The sequence below is a fragment of the Geotrypetes seraphini genome, chromosome 16 (genome assembly GCF_902459505.1).
Source record: "Geotrypetes seraphini chromosome 16, aGeoSer1.1, whole genome shotgun sequence".
NCBI lineage: Eukaryota > Metazoa > Chordata > Amphibia > Gymnophiona > Dermophiidae > Geotrypetes > Geotrypetes seraphini.
Window position 1 is genome coordinate 5,952,628 of NC_047099.1, and position 17,546 is coordinate 5,970,173.

The 17,546-nt window shown below is 41.0% G+C and overlaps 1 protein-coding gene across 1 annotated transcript in view; it reads left to right on the forward strand.

Annotated features, from left to right (window-relative positions):
* The first annotated feature begins 3,379 nt into the window (after positions 1–3,379).
* Positions 3,380–17,546, forward strand: part of CPNE6 (copine 6) — a 33,078-nt gene continuing 18,911 nt past the window's right edge. The window contains exons 1-9 of the mRNA XM_033924660.1: positions 3,380–3,532; positions 7,460–7,642; positions 10,062–10,136; positions 12,145–12,219; positions 12,342–12,425; positions 13,323–13,412; positions 13,538–13,636; positions 13,863–13,949; positions 16,011–16,070. Coding sequence (XP_033780551.1) covers positions 3,380–3,532; positions 7,460–7,642; positions 10,062–10,136; positions 12,145–12,219; positions 12,342–12,425; positions 13,323–13,412; positions 13,538–13,636; positions 13,863–13,949; positions 16,011–16,070 — 906 coding nt within the window. The remainder of the gene's footprint in view (positions 3,533–7,459; positions 7,643–10,061; positions 10,137–12,144; positions 12,220–12,341; positions 12,426–13,322; positions 13,413–13,537; positions 13,637–13,862; positions 13,950–16,010; positions 16,071–17,546) is intronic.

Consider the following 17,546-nt stretch of genomic DNA (forward strand, 5'->3'; position numbering starts at 1 on the left):
TGGATTTCAGCTAAGTTTACCACATGGGTTGTTATTAAAATTACCCCCATCATGGCATAGCAGGGGTGCCTGATTAGAGTCAGGGAGAATGAGCATAACACGGTTTAAAATTTGGGTTTGATGTGTGTGTGTCCCCCTCCTCTGTGTATACAAACATTCCCCAGGTTGTGTGTGCAGGAAGGGGGGGGGGGTGGCTGGTTTGCTCTAGCTGTTAAAATCAAAATAACCTCCCACAGGGAACGTGATAGAGTCCTATGCTGTCACAAAAAAAAAAAAAAAATCACACACACACAAACTGCCTTCTGAGGAACTCAGCACTAAAAGCTTCTAAAGACTAAGCAAAGATTTTCCATTTAGCACAGCAGAAAGAGCTGACAGAAGCAGAGAGAAGAAGAAGGAGACAGACAGAAGGAAAGAGGCAGAGGGAGTAACAGACATGAGAGTGTGCCTGCCCTCACTGGAAGAGTGATTTCCTTTTCTGCTTGCACTGCCAGGAACAGTCATTCAGCTCCTCTCTCACATCCTCAAGGAGAAGCAGGTAAGCCTGGACTGGGAATCAGTCGGACCCTCCAGCACCCAACCCATTGTGCTCCATTCACCTTCCTCCGTTCATTTCTTCTCCAACCTCACAGCTTGTCAAACTGATAAGATTTCAGGGGTGCTCAGCTGCAGGTCTCCTTGGTCCATCTGGCACCCATAAGGGAACAGTTTCAGCTCTAAACCTTTCCTTTCCTCGGACTCCAGGGAATTTGGTATATATATCGCTTTTTGCTAAGACCCTTTCCAATGCTTGAAAAGGCGGAAATATTGACTTTTAATCCCCATTTTCTGCATGAAAAGGTTTTGTGTCTCATCCGTGAAAGATGTTTATTTTTTCTTTCTTTTTTTCTGTCCTTTTATTTTTTTTGGGGGGGGGGGGAGATTGTGTTTGTGTGTGTGGGTTTGTCTTGCATGGCTCCAGGAGAAGGGATGGAAATGGAAGGAGGTTTGGCGGGGAGGTTCTCTGTCTCCCTTTTTAAAAAATTATTATTATTTTTAAATAGCTGTGTTAATTGTACAGATGGCACAAACTCTCTGTCAGACACATAGCTCTGTTACCAAGATACCACATTCAGTGCTCTGAAAGCCTATCGCTGGTCCCTGAAAATGTAGGATGCACACACACCACACAGAGAGAGCGCAAGGAAGAAACACAAAAACATGCGCGCACACACACAGGAAAAACACACAGACGAAGAAGTACACAGAAATGTACTTGTGCTCTCTGACACACACAGAAGCAGCACAAAAACATGGTCACAAACACATTCACATGCGCACACGCACAAAGGATGAAAACATGCAAACATACACAGAGTAAGAAGTGCACAGAAACATACTTGTGCACACAAACTGAGCAAGATACAGAAACACACAGAGGAAGAAACACAAAAAACCATGCACACACTCGGAGAGGAAAATGCCAAGACACACACACAGAAACATATGCATACTCAGAGAAAGAAACAGCAATACCCAGACACACACAAGTCCTAGCAGTAAATTAGAGATCACACTCTGCCTTAGGAGTGAGGTTCATTACTGTCATGATATAAACAAAACTAACCCCCTCCAAGAAAATAGGCAGAAACATTCATAGAAATGCACAAAACCAGAAATGCTCAAGTGCACAGAGAGGAAAGGATGGAGGCAGAGACATAGAGAGAGACAGATGGTTGGAGGGAGGGAGACAGAAAGTTGAAAAAGAGAGCAGGTTGGAATAAGAGACTTTAATGCAGGATGAAGAGACACTAGTTTGAGATGGAAGAGAACAGGTTGAAGAGGGAAGGAGATAAGAGAGGGAACCAGAGACAGCAGAGGGAAGAGAAACCGAGAACATGCAAAGCAGGGAGAGAGAAGTGACGGTGTGCTTGAAGAGGAAAAGAATGGATTGAAGAGAAAAAGAAAACTAGAGAGAGTGCATAGGTAAAGAGAGAGGATTGTAACTGGGGTTTTCCCAGAGTGCCTTGCAGCAGTCGCACCCTCTGAGGGGTCTAGCATTGCCTACCCTTAGCCCTGGTCGTTAATAAATCAGAACATGCACTGGAATCCTGGTGGATTCATGGAACCAAAGGTGCCTGAGTTCGAGTCCTCTCCTGGGCCGCTTCTTACACAGCCCTGGGTGTACATCCCTGACTCAGGCTGTGAATGCAGGAGACAAGGAGCAGAGAAGAAATGTATCTTTCATGCTCTACTTCAGATCTTCAACATTGGATACCCAAATGAAATTGGCTGCCTGAGTTAGAAATAGGAAAATAAGAGAAGTGGAGCTAGCTATGAAGAAATCTTAGGGCAGGGAGCCTAAGATATAATTCTGGGACCTGCATAGAGAATCTTCAGTGGCGAGGGACTGAGGGGGTAAAACCTCAGACAGGCAGAGAGGGAGGGACCTCAGCAGAGGGGAAATGAGGGGGTAAAGTCTGGGGACAAGAAAATACAGAAAAACAGAAGGAAAGGGGACTAGGAAGCCTTAGAGATCTGGGCACCAATTACTTGGTTTCAGGTGGAGGGAGAAGAGATTTAAGAAGGGGAGAAAAAGGAATGAACAAGAGAAAAATGGAATGAGGGAGAGAAAAGACAGGATAGAGAAGAGAAACTATGGAAAGCCATAAAAATCTTTCAAATCTTTCATTAAAAAAAAAAAATCCATTAGAAGTTAATGAAGCGCAAAGTCTGCTGTTTCCTCAGGGACAGCTGGAGGTTAGCAAGAGACTGCATCCAGGGATGGAAGAGACAGAAGAGCGCTTTGAAAGAGGATGATGGAATCATGCAAAGAATACTTGCAATACGCTTCTCGCCCCCCAAAACGCAAGCAAACCAGTGGTAAGGCTGCAGGGTCGCTGCCCTGCCTACCTTCCTCCTAAGGTGCAAAGGAGCCCTCTACCTACATTCCTACCATTGGGGGGTGGGGGTAGTGCAGCTGCATTGCAATCACAAGGGGCAGGCGGGTGCTACGGGACTCCCAGAGGACCTGCCTGCCATTTGCGATTGAAACCGCAATATCGTTGCATCACCTCCCTGAGGAACACAAGCGGTTGTCTGATTTGCACCGTAGAGGAAAGGTTGGCTCCCATGCAGCTTGCTTTTTAGGTGAAAAGATTTCACTATCTGCTGAATGAATGCAATATAAATCACATAATCACTTTTTTACCTCCACGCTCTACTGGCAATGCAGAATGTGTTTATAAATACAAATAAAGATGACTAGATAATCGCACAGTGATTGACGGTGGTAAAAGTGCGATTGGAAGTTATGTCCACTGGTCACACACTTACATTCACTCCTGAAACATGGACCTCTAAATAAAATTTTTCTCTGTCTGTTTTTCTTTCTGGAAGGATGTCAGATGTCATGGAGAACCAGCCTGTGGCTCTGGGGGCTTCACGAGTAGAACTGCGAGTGTCATGCAAAAGCCTATTGGACCGGGACACCTTGTCCAAGCCGAACCCCTGTGTGATTCTCAAAATGTATTCGGAGGGACACTGCAATGAGGTAAGGACCTCCTCTGACCCTACTCTCTTCACCCAACAAAGAATATCACCAGAAGAGTTAATAAAAGTTGAAAAGGAAGACGAACGTCTTAGAGTCTTAGATCACAAGTGCATACGTACACAACACTCCTCATGCAACCAGAGCCAACCCTGGCCCTCAATCTCCCTTACACATACATGAAATTCATAAATGCTCCTACAACACTCCCCCCCAGCAGTGCTGTCTAATCACACACAGGTCACTCTTTCCAAAGCATATTATGCCTTTTGCTTTGTGCAGGTCATTCGCTGATTCCTGGCTCTCTAGGACTGATTATTGAGCCATTTAACCTGGCTGAAAGGAGATATCAGGCAAGCAAGGGAAGATGAGTCACGGCTGGATCAATCAAAGCACCAAGGACAGAATGCAGAGGGAGGCTTCAGGCCATAGCTCCTGATTCTTAGGGTGGGGGGCGAGGGACAGAGAGTTAGGCAAGGATCAGAAAGAGGGTTCCTCGTTGGGGGGGGGGGGAGGGGGATGACCTAGAGCTTTGTTAAGAGATCCCAGCTTTTCAGGCTCTATCCAAACCCTTTATAGGAAGAAATGGGAAGGTACAAAGTCACCCTGAATCCAATCTTCCCCATACAGAGCACCCTTATCTTTTTTAGGCCTAACTAAAATTTTTATCCAGAATGAACTGGCTATATGTGAAAGTGCATTAACAAGGAGGCCGCCGACAAAACTCTCCTTTCCTTCCAACTCTACTTAAGCCAGAGCTCCCCTTTGCAGAGACCACGGAGAATGTAGACATGCTTTTCTTTGTCTTCCTTAAATAAGACATATATTGACTTAGACTAGTGGTCCATTTAGCTCAGCATCTTACGTTTTCGACAGTGGCCACTCCTTGTCACTTGAAAAATTCAGTGCATGTTGCCAATGTCCTCAAGTAAGAAATGGAGACACCCTCAACTATGTAATAAGTGTTAATGGACCCAATCCTAGTTCAATTAGAAGGAGGAAAGAACTGTTCCCTGCTTACCCGTCTATCCCCTTAATGATTTGTGTTGACCTCTACTATAGCCATCCCTCTGCCCACCAACTCAGCCAGCAGACTAACTGTATCTATGGCATTCTGTTTGTCTATCTTCTCCGTTTAGATTGTAAGCTCTTTCGAGCAGGGCCTGTCTTCTTTGTGACTCTATACAGTGCTGTATACATCTGGTAGCACTATAGAAATAATTCATAGTAGTAGTAGTAGTAGTAACTGCTCCTTTTTGACCAGAATGTACAACATTCAAGGCGAAGTTACTATATGGCGGTATTGTAATATTTTCTGTTTCATTCTCCATTCTTTTTCAAACGATTCCTAACATTTATTTATGAGTATTTTGATACCAGTACCACACACTGAGCTAGGGATGTCAATATATTGTCCATAATGAGCCCAAGATCCTTTTTCTAATCTGGAACCCAGCACTGTGAACCTTTATTTTTTTTAAGTTATGTAAGACGGCTAAAGGGAGATATGATTGAAGTCTACAAAATCCTGAGTGGTGTAGAACGGGTACAAGTACTGCATCACGATTTACAAAGACTAGGGGACCCTCGATGAAGTTACAGAGTAATACTTTTAAAACCAATAGGAGGATATATTTTTTCACTCAGAATAGTTAAGCTCTGGAACGCATTGCCAGAGGTTGTGGTAAGAGCAGATAGTGTAGCTGGTTTTAAGAAAGGTTTGGACAAGTTCCTGGAGGGGAAAAGTCCATAGTCTGCTGTTGAGACAGACATGGGACGGTAGCATGGAATGCCGCTACTAGTTGGGTTTTTAGTTCTTGTGACTTGGATTGGCCTCAGCGAAGACGGATACTGGGCTAGATGGACCATTGGTCTGACCCAGTAAAGCTATTCTTATGATTGTACTGAGAAATTTAAAGTGTATAACGTTAATTTTGGATTGTTAGAGCATGTTTGTGTAATTTTATTATGAATGTTATTTCTTGTAGCCCGCATAGATTTTGGAGAAGCGAGATATAAATGTTTTAAATAAATAAATATAGTTAAGATTAGTTTTAACTTTACTTTGGAATTTAAAACCCTGCTTTCATACGCAGCAGTACGTTTGATTTTCGGTTTGATCACATAAGTCCTTTTGAAGCCAGAGTTATCTTTAAATTTGCTTGCATTTGTTATGGCTTATTACCAACATAGAGCAAACAAAACAAAACTGCAGATCTGTACAAGACGTAGGCAAATTTTATTAATGACAAAAAATAATATGCAAACCCTTTTACCAATTACCAATCAAGGGACCCGACACGGTCCGTGTTTCGGACACACCTTCGTCAGGGGTCCATGGTAAAAGTAGAGGGAAAAAAAACAAAAAAATCACAGAAATACTGTATAGTGGTAGCAAAACTTTGGCGACGTCACAATCCATCACTGTAAAAAGTAAGAATACAAGAAATTTGGGGATGTTTACGTATCCTACCCCAAAAGCCTGCTGATTCAAAAGGTTTTTGTTTTTTTTTAGATAAGACATTGGCTTTTCAAGCTGGAAAAATGAATTCTTGGATGTGCTCTTTGATGGCTCACTCACAATCCTATTATGTATTTAGAAAGTCGATGAAAACTTACCTGTTTGATAAATTTGTACGATAATTTTTTGTTGTATTTTCTGATTTTGTATCTTCACTGAAATGTAACAGTTCTCTTCTTGTGAACCGCCTAGAATTATTGGTTGGGTGGTATGCAAAAAAATAAATGATTATTATTCTTATATTATATTATTATGATTGATTCTTATTTCAGGTCTGTCCTATTATTACTGGAGTTATTTTGTATGTATACTTTTTTGTATTTTACCTCCTCCTTTACTAACGCGTAGTGCAGGTTTTAGCGTCAGCGGCTGCAGTATGAGCATCAGAGCAGTTACCGCCGCTGCCAGCGTTACAACCCGCACTGCGCATTAGTAAAAACAGTTGATCAAGTTTTAATAAAACTAAACTAAGGAGTCCTTTTACAAAGGCGCGGTAGCGGTTTAACGCGCGGAATGCCGCACGTTAAACCACCTGCCGTGCTAGTACCTAACGCCTCCATTGACAAGGTGTTAGGATTTTAGGCTGCCGCGGGGATTAGTGCGTCATGAAATGTCCGACGCGCTAACCCCCGTAGCGCACTTTGCACTTGCCCGCTTTAAGCTTCGCTTGCCAGTTCGATCCCAGATCCCCAGAGTGCAACGTCTCATAGTCTGCTGATGTTTAATTACTTTGAGTAATTTTGTGTCGGCTACAAATGTGATGACTTCAGTCATTGCTTCCTTCTCTAGTTTGTTAATGGATAGGTTGGTGGGAGCGAGGAGAATTCTTATCTCATCATTGAGACAACCTAACCTTTAGTCCTATTCTTTGGGGTCCTTTGATTAAGGCGCGCTAACCGATCTAGCGCATAGAATATAATGGATGCCTTAGCATTTAGCAGGCGCTAATCTTTAGCGCGCCTAAATGAAAGGACCCCTTATTTGGCATTGTTGCTCAGAAGCAACATGCGTTTCCTACGGCTCTTAGATTCCTGAAGGATAGGGGGATTAAAGGGTACAGATAGAGGTAGATAGGGATATAGGGCTAAATCAAGAAAACCTGACAGGTCGTGGACCTGATGGGGCCGCCGCGGGTGCGGACTGCTGGGCGTGATGGACCTCTGGTCTGACCCAGTGGAGGCAATTTCTTATGTTCTTAGAGGCGATCTACATCTCCAAATGCCTGTTACTTGGTACTTTTGCTCTCGTTCAACATCAAGTTACGTAAAACAGCCATTTTCACCATCTGCCAGGGTTAAGTAGTTATCTGTCCAAAGTAGGGCATTGCCCTCTAGCCCAGGATTTTTAATTTCTTGAAGAGTCAGCCAATTCGCCTTTGGTTACCTTTCCCCCTTCCTCCCCTCCTATAGGTGGACAAGACAGAAGTTATCAAAAACAACCTGAGTCCTGTGTACTCCAAGATCTTTGCAGTCGATTACTACTTTGAAGAGATGCAGAACCTCCTCTTTGAAGTTTATGATGCTGAGGATTCTACCAGTGTAGGAACTAGGGATGACTGTTTCCTGGGATCCACAGAGTGCACACTTGGACAGGTGAGCTCATCCACAAGGATTGGCTCTTTGTCTGTCCAGTTAGATCAACCATCTAGATGCCTAATGATTATGTCACCCCCCTCCTCTGTGATGCCCGTTGGCTACCTATTACATACCGCATCACATTTAAAATACTCTTCCTCACTACAAGACTAAACATACACATATCCCTGCCTTTATTGACAAACATCTGATCCCAAACTCTTCTGTCGGAACACTTCCATCCAACAACCATCACCTACTAGTAACATAACATAAAACATATACCTCAACTACCTCTCGGTTCAGAGTGGTTAACAAAAAGATAAAATTATTGAACATACACAGTTGATCATAATTCACCATATTTACCAAAAAAGAAATGTCTTCAGGATTTTTCTAAAGGCTAGGTAGGAGATGTTTATCCCATATGCCAGCTTGGTACGAAAGCAACTTACTAAAGAATCGTTTACAGACGCAGCCTCTAAAGGATGGAAAATCAAAAAAATCGTAGGCCACGTAAATGTTTCCTATTGGAAAATACAAAATGATCAAAATGATAGCTGGGTAGTTGCCCATTCAGAGCTTTAAAACAGAGACAGCCAAACTTGAAAATCACTCTTGCTTCAATGGGAAGCCAATGCAGCTTATTAATAATACTGAGACACATGGTTGGATTTTTTCAATCCGAAAATCAGGCGAACAGCAGTATTCTGCATAAGCTGTAGTCTTATAATATTCTTCTTACTGATTGATAAATAGAGAATATTACAATAATCCAATGTGCTCAGGATGAGGGATTGGACTAATATTCTAAAAGAGGAAAGATCAAAATTGACTTAATTGTTCTTAGTTTCCATAATAAGAAAAAAAACATTTTTTTCAAGGTAAGTGGTGTGGAAATCAAAGGTCAACTTGCGATCTAAATAAACTCCCAAAATTTTAATAACAGGTAGAATTGGATATATTATTCCATTTAGATTTATAGAGTCTTCCTTAATATTTTCAGATGGCGTTGCCAAAAAGAATTATTCTATGATACTACTCGAAACGCTATATCCTCAGTTCCCGCACCCTCGCTCTGGAATGCCCTCCCCTTAGCCATTAAACTTGAACCTTCTATAGACAAATTCCAATCCAAAATCAAAACATTTCTTTTTAAAGATGCTTCTAACACTTGAAACCTCGCTTTTTCCTTGATGGAAGAGAACTATAAACGCTTCCTAAGAAGAGACCCTCCTCCCATATATACCTCCCCCTCCCCCTTGCCCCTTGCCCCTTTTTTTTTCCATCTCGATGTAATTAAACTACCTAGTGTTCTTTCTAACTTTTCATGTTTGATTTATCTGTCCACAATCCCCTTTTTTAATATTTATTTTTTATCTTATGTTTATTTTAAGTTATATTTAATGAAACTTAGTGTAAACCATTTAGCCATTATTTGATAGATGGTATATCAAAAATTAATAAACTTGGATCTGCCTATTAGATTTTTGAACAATTTCCTTCTTTGTTCTTTAGTCTTGCTGTTCACGTTCACCCTCTTACTTACTGCTTTCATGTACCCTATCCTCTGTCCATTCATTCAAGAAAAGGACAATGGTCCATCCACCAATATTCAACCCTTCATCTATCCTTACACACATATCAGTCTTCATCCACCTAATAATAATAATAATAACTTTATTTGTAGACCGCAATACCTCGCAGTTCAATGCGGTTAATAACAAGAGGGAAACTACAAATACAGGTATAATACAGCAAATTAACATTGTCAATGTCACCAATACAGTAAAATTGGGAAAATCATTGCACAAATTTACCAAACAAATGTTTTCAATGATTTTCTGAAGTCTTGATAAGAAAGAGAAGACATAATCAGACCACTTAAATTTGTGTTCCATTTACCTGCTTGGAAGGCTAAAGTCCTTTCGATAAATCTTTTACACGTACAACCTTATAAAGATGGAAAGGTAATATTACGGGTTCTGTGATTAATTTCAGATAACACAAAATGTTTCCAGAGATAACTTGGGCTGAATGCTCTACACTGCTCCCAACGCTCAGAATTCCTATAAGCGCCGGGAGCAGCACGGAGCATTCAGCGCGGCTCCCTACGCTAATAACCGCTATCGCAGTTTAAGAAAACAGGGGGCAGGGGATTGTTTTGTAACACAAATAGGCAAATTTAAAAATTATCCTCACTTCTACTGGAAGCCAATATAACTTAATACTTATGTCCATAATTCACCATCCATCCAATGCTTTACTTTCTATCTACCTAATTCTCCATTTTCATTCTACTTCAGTTTCTATACTTTTACCAACCATTTCACGTTTTAGGCTTCATCCACTCACCCAGTACTGCAATTTTTCTTTAGACACCCAACCTCACAAACAAAACCATCTCTATGTTGACTGCAATGTACTTCTTCTTTAGATTGTTTCACAGACCAAGATCACCAAGCCACTTCAACTGAAGAATGGAAAATTGGCAGGGAAGTCAACCATCACGGTATAGTATGTGGAAAGTGGAGCCCTTTCCTCTTCCTCTCATCTCTTCCATCTCCCTTGACAATGAGTAGAACGCTCTCTTTGGGATTCGGTCTTATTTTGACTCGTTGAGTTAATGATGGATCCCAAACTTCACTCCCATTGAGAGAATTGGATAATGGATACTGTTGAATAATTTTACTGGTATGCTTAGGGCATTGAAATAGGCAATGCGGGTTTCTTTATTATATCCTAGCTATAAAATTCTTAAATGACATTTATAAGGGCTAGATGATCGAGAATGGGGCTTGGAACTTCACGTGCAGGAAGGTTCATTCTGTATATTATTTAAAGAAACCTAATCATGAAGCTTGTTACGCATGTGCACCAGCTGAAACTAATAAAGCCAGTACCCCACAGAAAGAATAGCAGATTATGAAAGTACTTTTAGACAATGGTCAAATTATGGAGGCTTTAATGAAATATCCTAATTGTCCCATTGACATTAGACAATAGGCAACATCGTCATGGAGTTCATTCGATATTCATGTCCAGAATGCCTTACACACAGCAAAAGGAACATCTTAATCAACGTCTATTTGTCTAAGTTAATGTAGATATTTTTATGACTGTCTTAAAATTGACTGATATACTTAGGGGGGTAATTTTATAAAGTATTTCTCATGTAAAATAGTACTTTATATGCAGAAATGCTATTTACAAAATTGCTTAAGGTTTTTATGAGTAAGCTTATGCACTGTAAACTGTAATATACTGTATGTACAAGCTTATCCAACACAGTTAGTGGAATTGTGTGTGGGGGGGGGGGGGGGGTGCAGGGGACTGGTGTTATACCTATGGGCATATTTTGTGGGGCACAGGTGTGCTGTAACCTCCCAGGGGAATGTTTTATATAAGCAGATGTGCACATAAGTTACCTTCCTAAAAGAGTCATATCTTAAATGTACATCTGTAGCACAGGTTAGCTATGAGGTATGAATAGTCTAGGGCAGGGATCTCAAAGTCCCTCCTTGAGGACCGCAATCCAGTCGGGTTTTCAGGATTTCCCCAACGAATATGCATTGAAAGCAGTGCATGCACATAGATCTCATGCATATTCATTGGGGAAATCCTGAAAACCCGACTGGATTGCGGCCCTCAAGGAGGGACTTTGAGACCCCTGGTCTAGGGTGTGCTGTACTCCTTGGTTGTTTAGGTACAGTTTAGGGGGTGAAGAACTTAAAGATCTCAATCTGTATACTTTGGAGGAAAGGCGGGAAAGGGGAGATATGATAGAGGCATTTAAATACTTACGTAATGTAAATGCGCATGAGTCGAGTCTCTTTTATTTGAAAGGAAACTCTGCAATGAGAGGGCATAGGATGAAGTTAAGAGGTAGCAGGCTCAGGAGTAATCTGAGGAAATACTTTTTTTTACGGAAAGAGTGGTAGATGCGTGGAACAGTCTCCCAGAAGAGGTAGTGGAGACAGAGGCTATGTCTGAATTCAAGAGGGCCTGGGATAGGCATGTGGGATCTCTTGGAGAGAGGAAGAGATAATGGTTATTGTGGATGGGCCTTTATCTGCCATCATGTTTTTATGTTTCTAGGTAACATTTGGATTGGCCTTGGCAATTCTTTTTCTGTAAGATCTGCAATTTTCCCTCAGTCTCTAGCTGGTTTCAGTTCGCTTGCAGACTTCCAGGGTAGGAGAGACTGTGAGCAAAGAAGTAAATGTTTGATCTCTGCAGTCATGGGCACTGTTCCCTCTAAGCTGAGCAGGTGTCCTCCAGCTGCAATGGGATCTCTAGAGCTCTGTGGGGAGATCACTACCTGTTGTCCTCTCTCCTATCTGAAGCTGTCTGTCTGTTCCAATCTGTCCTGCGTTGCTACCCTTCTCCTCCAGCCATTTTCTCTCTTTCTCTGTCTTTTTTTCATGACCCACTTTAGTGCATGGGTTTCCCCCGAAGGTTCCTTCCTTCACCATTGCTAAGTAAAACAAGTATGTTGCTTTCTGTTTCCTTCACAACAGATCACAGCTGAAGAGATCTCAGGAACCAATGACTTCGTGCAGTTCACTTTCCAAGCCCAGAAACTTGACAACAAGGTAGGATAGTCATAAAGTATGATAAGCCAGTATCCCCTCTTTGGTTTTATGCACTTACGTACCCTGTGTTATGTTCACTGCATTTCTGCAGTTGATATTGTCTTTTCTTTTTTCATTTTTAGGATTTGTTTAGCAAGTCAGATCCTTTCATGGAAATCTACAAAATCAATAGCAATGGTAGTGAACAGCTGGTGAGGAGAACAGAGGTGAGGCGCACACTTAGTGAACATGGGCTTATCCCAGGTTTTGTGGTGGACTAAAGACCTTTGTCTTGGAAGACAAGAGATGCCTCCTCAGACTGAACATAAAAGAATAGCCTTACTGGGTCAGACCATCAAGCCCAGTAGCCCGTTCTCACGGTGGCCAATCCAGGTCACTAGTACCTGGCCAAAATCCAAATAGTAGCAACATTCCTTGCTACCGATCCAGGGCAAGCAGTGGCTTCCCCCATGTCTTAATAACAGACTATGGACTTTTCCTCCAGGAACTTATCCAAACCTTTCTTAAAACCAGCTACACTATCTGCTCTTATTACCACAACCTCTGGCAACACATTCCAGAGCTTAACTCTTCTCTGAGTGAAAAAATATTTCTTCCTATCACCTGGCCTTGATTACAATCCTTGCATGTCCTTTGGTGATAGGAGTGCCTCCTCAGATTCTGGGATGTATTGGATTCCCCTATCCTTAAATAAAAACTCTGCATGTCCTGTAAGTTGTGTCCCTGGTGATAGAAGTGCTTCCTCAGTCTCTATAGTGTACTCTGTAGTCTCCTGTCCATAAGTCAAATCCTTTCATGTCCTTTGAGTTGTGTCCCTGGTAATGAGAAGTGCCTCCTCAGGCTCTGGGGTATTCTAGAGTCACTTGTCCTTGAGTAAAATTATTGCATGTCCTCTTGAGTTGTGTCATGGTCATAGTAGAATAGATCTACTGCTCTGCTTGCCCTATGAGTTTGGGTCCCTAGAGAGTAGAATTCCTGACCATTCCCTATATCTGATTCCTGACTAGGGTAGAGAGAAGATAATTTCTGAGCTGAGGTGGGAATTTTGCATTTCCTGAAACACTTTAGTTTAACACTACTGTTTAATTTTTTTCTGCCTTCAGGTGGTGAAAAATAACTTGAACCCCAAGTGGGAGCCATTTCGAATTTCTCTGCATACCCTCTGTAGCTGTGACCTACACAAGACCTTGAAAGTGAGATTTAAAAGAAAAGATGGCATGACATAGCATTGCTGTGAAAGAGGGAAAGTCTTAATTCCAATACTCTCAACTGTTATTTACTGTCTCACTCCCCCCCCTCTTTCTCTCACTCCACACAGTTCGTGATTTATGACTATGATTCTAGTGGAAAGCATGATTTTATCGGCGAGTTTTCCACAACCTTTAAGGAAATGCAGAGTGGCTCTCCAGGATCAGAGGTATGCATAACTTTATTCCTAACCTAGAAACACCAGGAAGGGGACACGTGACAGCTCACAGATAACAGCCAGTAAATCATAACTGAGAAATATCATTCCAGAACGGAGAGCTTCAGGTGGAGGGTGATGTGAAAGCACTACCCAACTCTGAAACAAAATACGTAAGACCTTAAAAATAGAAGGGCTCAGAAATGATTCTCCCCTCAATGTCTTGACTTTTGTGCAGGTGCAGTGGGAATGTATAAACCCTAAATACAAAGAAAAGAAAAAGAATTACAGGAACTCTGGAGTGATCACTCTCACACAGTGCATAGTAAGTAGATCTTAGACTACTGCAATATTATATACTTGGGATCTTGTAAGAAAACCATCCAACGAATGAGAATCGTTCATAACGCTGCAGTCCGTCTCATTTATGGTCTCAAGAAATTGGATCATGTAAGCTCGTATTACAAAAAACTAGGCACAACCTGTACATGTGGCACTTACTTGTTCGCTTTCCCATCCTTGAAGAGCTGTATCTATGAGATTCCTCGATACAACATTATTATTCCAAGCAGGCAAATGGAATAAATGTTTAACCAACTTTATTTCAAACACACTTTCCTATCAAACTTTCAGGAAGTCAATTAAAACCTCTCTTTGATAAATTTCTCTGACACCATTTCTGCCTTAATGTATCTTTAAAATACTTCCAGATAAATTGGATTAATCTTAACATACTAATGTAATTTTGAAAGTTTTTTGTAATATCGCTGTCTGTATATAGTCTCTTCCTCTGTAAACTGCTCTGAACTGTTTGTGGTATTGCGGTATATAAAAATAAAGTTGTTATTATTATTAGATGTGGAATGACTTTTGTGATCCAATACACTAATCAATTAGCATAGCCACACCCACTCTCCACCCCAGCACTAAAAGCATGTGGGTAGCACGCTTACATGCAAAAGCTACCACGGGTTGCTTGAATGCACCCCAGGGTAGTGCATTTTAACCTGTGATAAGTATGTGTTAGTGTATGCCGCAGCTTAGTAAAAAGGTCTCTTAGGCTTCTTGCTGAAAATGGGGGACTGCATGCATGAGAATGGTTGTGTGGTTGAGAATAGTTCAGTGTTTGAATTTTATGGGATGTGAAAGATTTGTAAATGGTTGTATAGTTTGAGTAGTTGAGTGGATGAATTTTATAGACAATGGTTAAGAATGGTTGAGTAGTTAAGAATAGTTTCATGCTTGAATGTTATACAGTATGGTTAAGAACAGTGATCGGATGGGGGGCTGAGAATGGTTGTGTAGAAGAGAATGAATGAGTCACTGAATTTTATCAAGAATGGTTGTGTAGTAGGGAATGGATGAGAGCTGAATTTTATCAAAAGTGGTTGAAAATGGTTGTGTAGTAGAGAATGGATGAGAGCTGAGTTTTATCAAAAGTGGTTGAGAATGGTTGTGTAGTAGACAATGGATGAGAGCTGAATTTTATAAAAGTGGTTGAGAATGGTTGTGTAGCAGAGAATTGGTGAGTAGCTGAATGTTATCAAAAGTGGTTGAGAATGGTTGTGTAGTAGAGAATGGAAGAGTAGCTGAATTTTATCAAAAGTGGTTGAGAATGGTTGTGTAGTAGAGAATGGATGAGTAGCTGAATTTTATCAAAAGTGGTTGTAAATGGTTGTGTAGTAGAGAATGGATGAGTAGCTGAATTTTATCAAAAGTGGTTGAGAATGGTTATGTAGTAGAGAATGGATGAGTAGCTGAATGTTATCAAAAGTGGTTGAGAATGGTTGTGTAGTAGAGAATTGAAGAGTAGCTGAATTTTATCAAAAGTGGTTAAGAATGGTTGTGTAGTAGAGAATGGATTTTATCAAAAGTGGTTGTGAATGGTTGTATAGTAGAGAATGGATGAGTAGCTGAATTTTATCAAAAGTGAGTAGCTGAATTTTATCAAAGAGAATTTTATCAAAAGTGAGTAGCTGAATTTTATCAAGAATGGTTGTGTAGTAGAGAATGGATGAGTAGCTGAACGTTATCAAGAATGGTTGAGTAGTAGAGAATGGATGAGTAGCTAAATTTTATCAAAAGTGAGTAGCTGAATTTTATCAAATGGTTGTGAATGGTTGTGTAATAGAGAATAGAAGAGTAGCTGAATTTTATCAAGAATGGTTGTGTAGTAGAGAATGGATGAGTAGCTGAACGTTATCAAGAATGGTTGAGTAGTAGAGAATGGATGAGTAGCTAAATTTTATCAAAAGTGGTTGAGAATGGTTGAGCAGTTGCGAGTGAGTGAATTTTATGGAGAACCTTTGAGAACGCTTGAATGGCTAAATTTGACTGTGATGGCTCCCTTTTAATATGTAACCTCTTTGTAATTGCTTCCTTGTAGGTAGAAAAGGTTCACAGTTTCCTGGATTATATCATGGGAGGATGCCAAATCCATTTCACGGTATGGAGAGGAAATAAAAAGATTAAAAAGGAAGGGGTAGAAAGAATAAAAAAACAGAAAGAGGGAAGGCATAATTTTAATAGCAAAGGTTTTAGGAACAAAACTTTTCCCATATTCAGCATACAGGGAATACAGTTGGTATAAAGTACTTACATCTTTAAAAACCTTCAAATGTTGTTCTTGACTGAAATGCTTTTTAATGCAGACAAAGGGGAAGTGTGCAGCCTGCTCTCTAAAATGCATAGCAGTGCTCTTTGAGAGATTTCTTGTTTATTTGGATTTAGCTCACACCTTAATTCACTTTAGATCACTCAAAGTGAATTATATTCAGACACCGAGGTATTTTCCTGTCCCCGGAGGGTTAACCTGAGGCAATGGAAGGTTAAGTGACTCACCCAAGGTCACTAAAGAGCCCTTTGAGGGGGCAAAGGATGAAGGTGAAAGAAGACAGACTCAGAAAGAGCCCAAAGGAATACTTCTTCATGGAAAGGGTGGTGAATTCATGGAACAGCTCTCAGAGGAAGTGGTAGAGTAGAAGGAAGCTTGGGACAAGAACATAAGAATAGCCTTACTGGGTCAGACCCATGGACCATCAAACCTAGTAGCCCGTTCTCACGGCCAATCCAGGTCACTAGTACCTGGCCAAAACCCAAGGTGTAACAATATTCCATGCTAGCAATACAGGGCAAGTACGTATAATCTTTAAGGGAGAGGAAAGGAAAGTAGATGGCACGGATGGGCAGACTAGATAGGCCACATGGACTTTTTCTACCTTCATCGTTCTATATTTAAAGTATGCTTAGCATGTGAAAAACAGGCTACCACAAAATGCAATAAAGAGTTTTGTGATGTTTTGCCCGTTACCACATACGTTAGCTATTTTTACAAAATATTTTGGAAGGGGTGTGTCTTGGGAAGAGAACGGGCCTGGAAGCATTAACTAGTTAGCACATTCACATTGGCGTGCACTAACTGGCCAACGCAAGTTAATGCCAGGTGCACTTAGCGCTTCCTACATAGAAGAACATAAGAATAGCCTAACTGAATCAGACCAATGGTCAATCAATACGAGTAGCCCATCCTCATGGTGGCCAATCCAGGTCACTAGTACCTGGCCAAAACCCAAAGAGTAGCAACATTCCAGAATCCCAAAGAGTAACAAAAGATTCTAGAACCTCAAAGGGTATCAAGATTCCATGCAGAATCTCAAAGAATAGCAAGATTCCGGAACCCCAAATAGTAGCAACATTCCATGCTACCGATCCAGGGCAAGCAGTGGCTTCCCCCATGTCTTTCTCAATAACAGACTGTGGACTTTTCCTCCAGGAACTTTTCCAAACCCTTCTTAAAACCAGCTGCACTAGCCACTCATACCACAACCTCTGGCAATGCATTCCAGAGCTTAACTATTCTTTGAGTGAAAAAATATTTCCTCCTATTGGTTTTAAAAGTATTTCCCTGTAGCATCATCGAGTG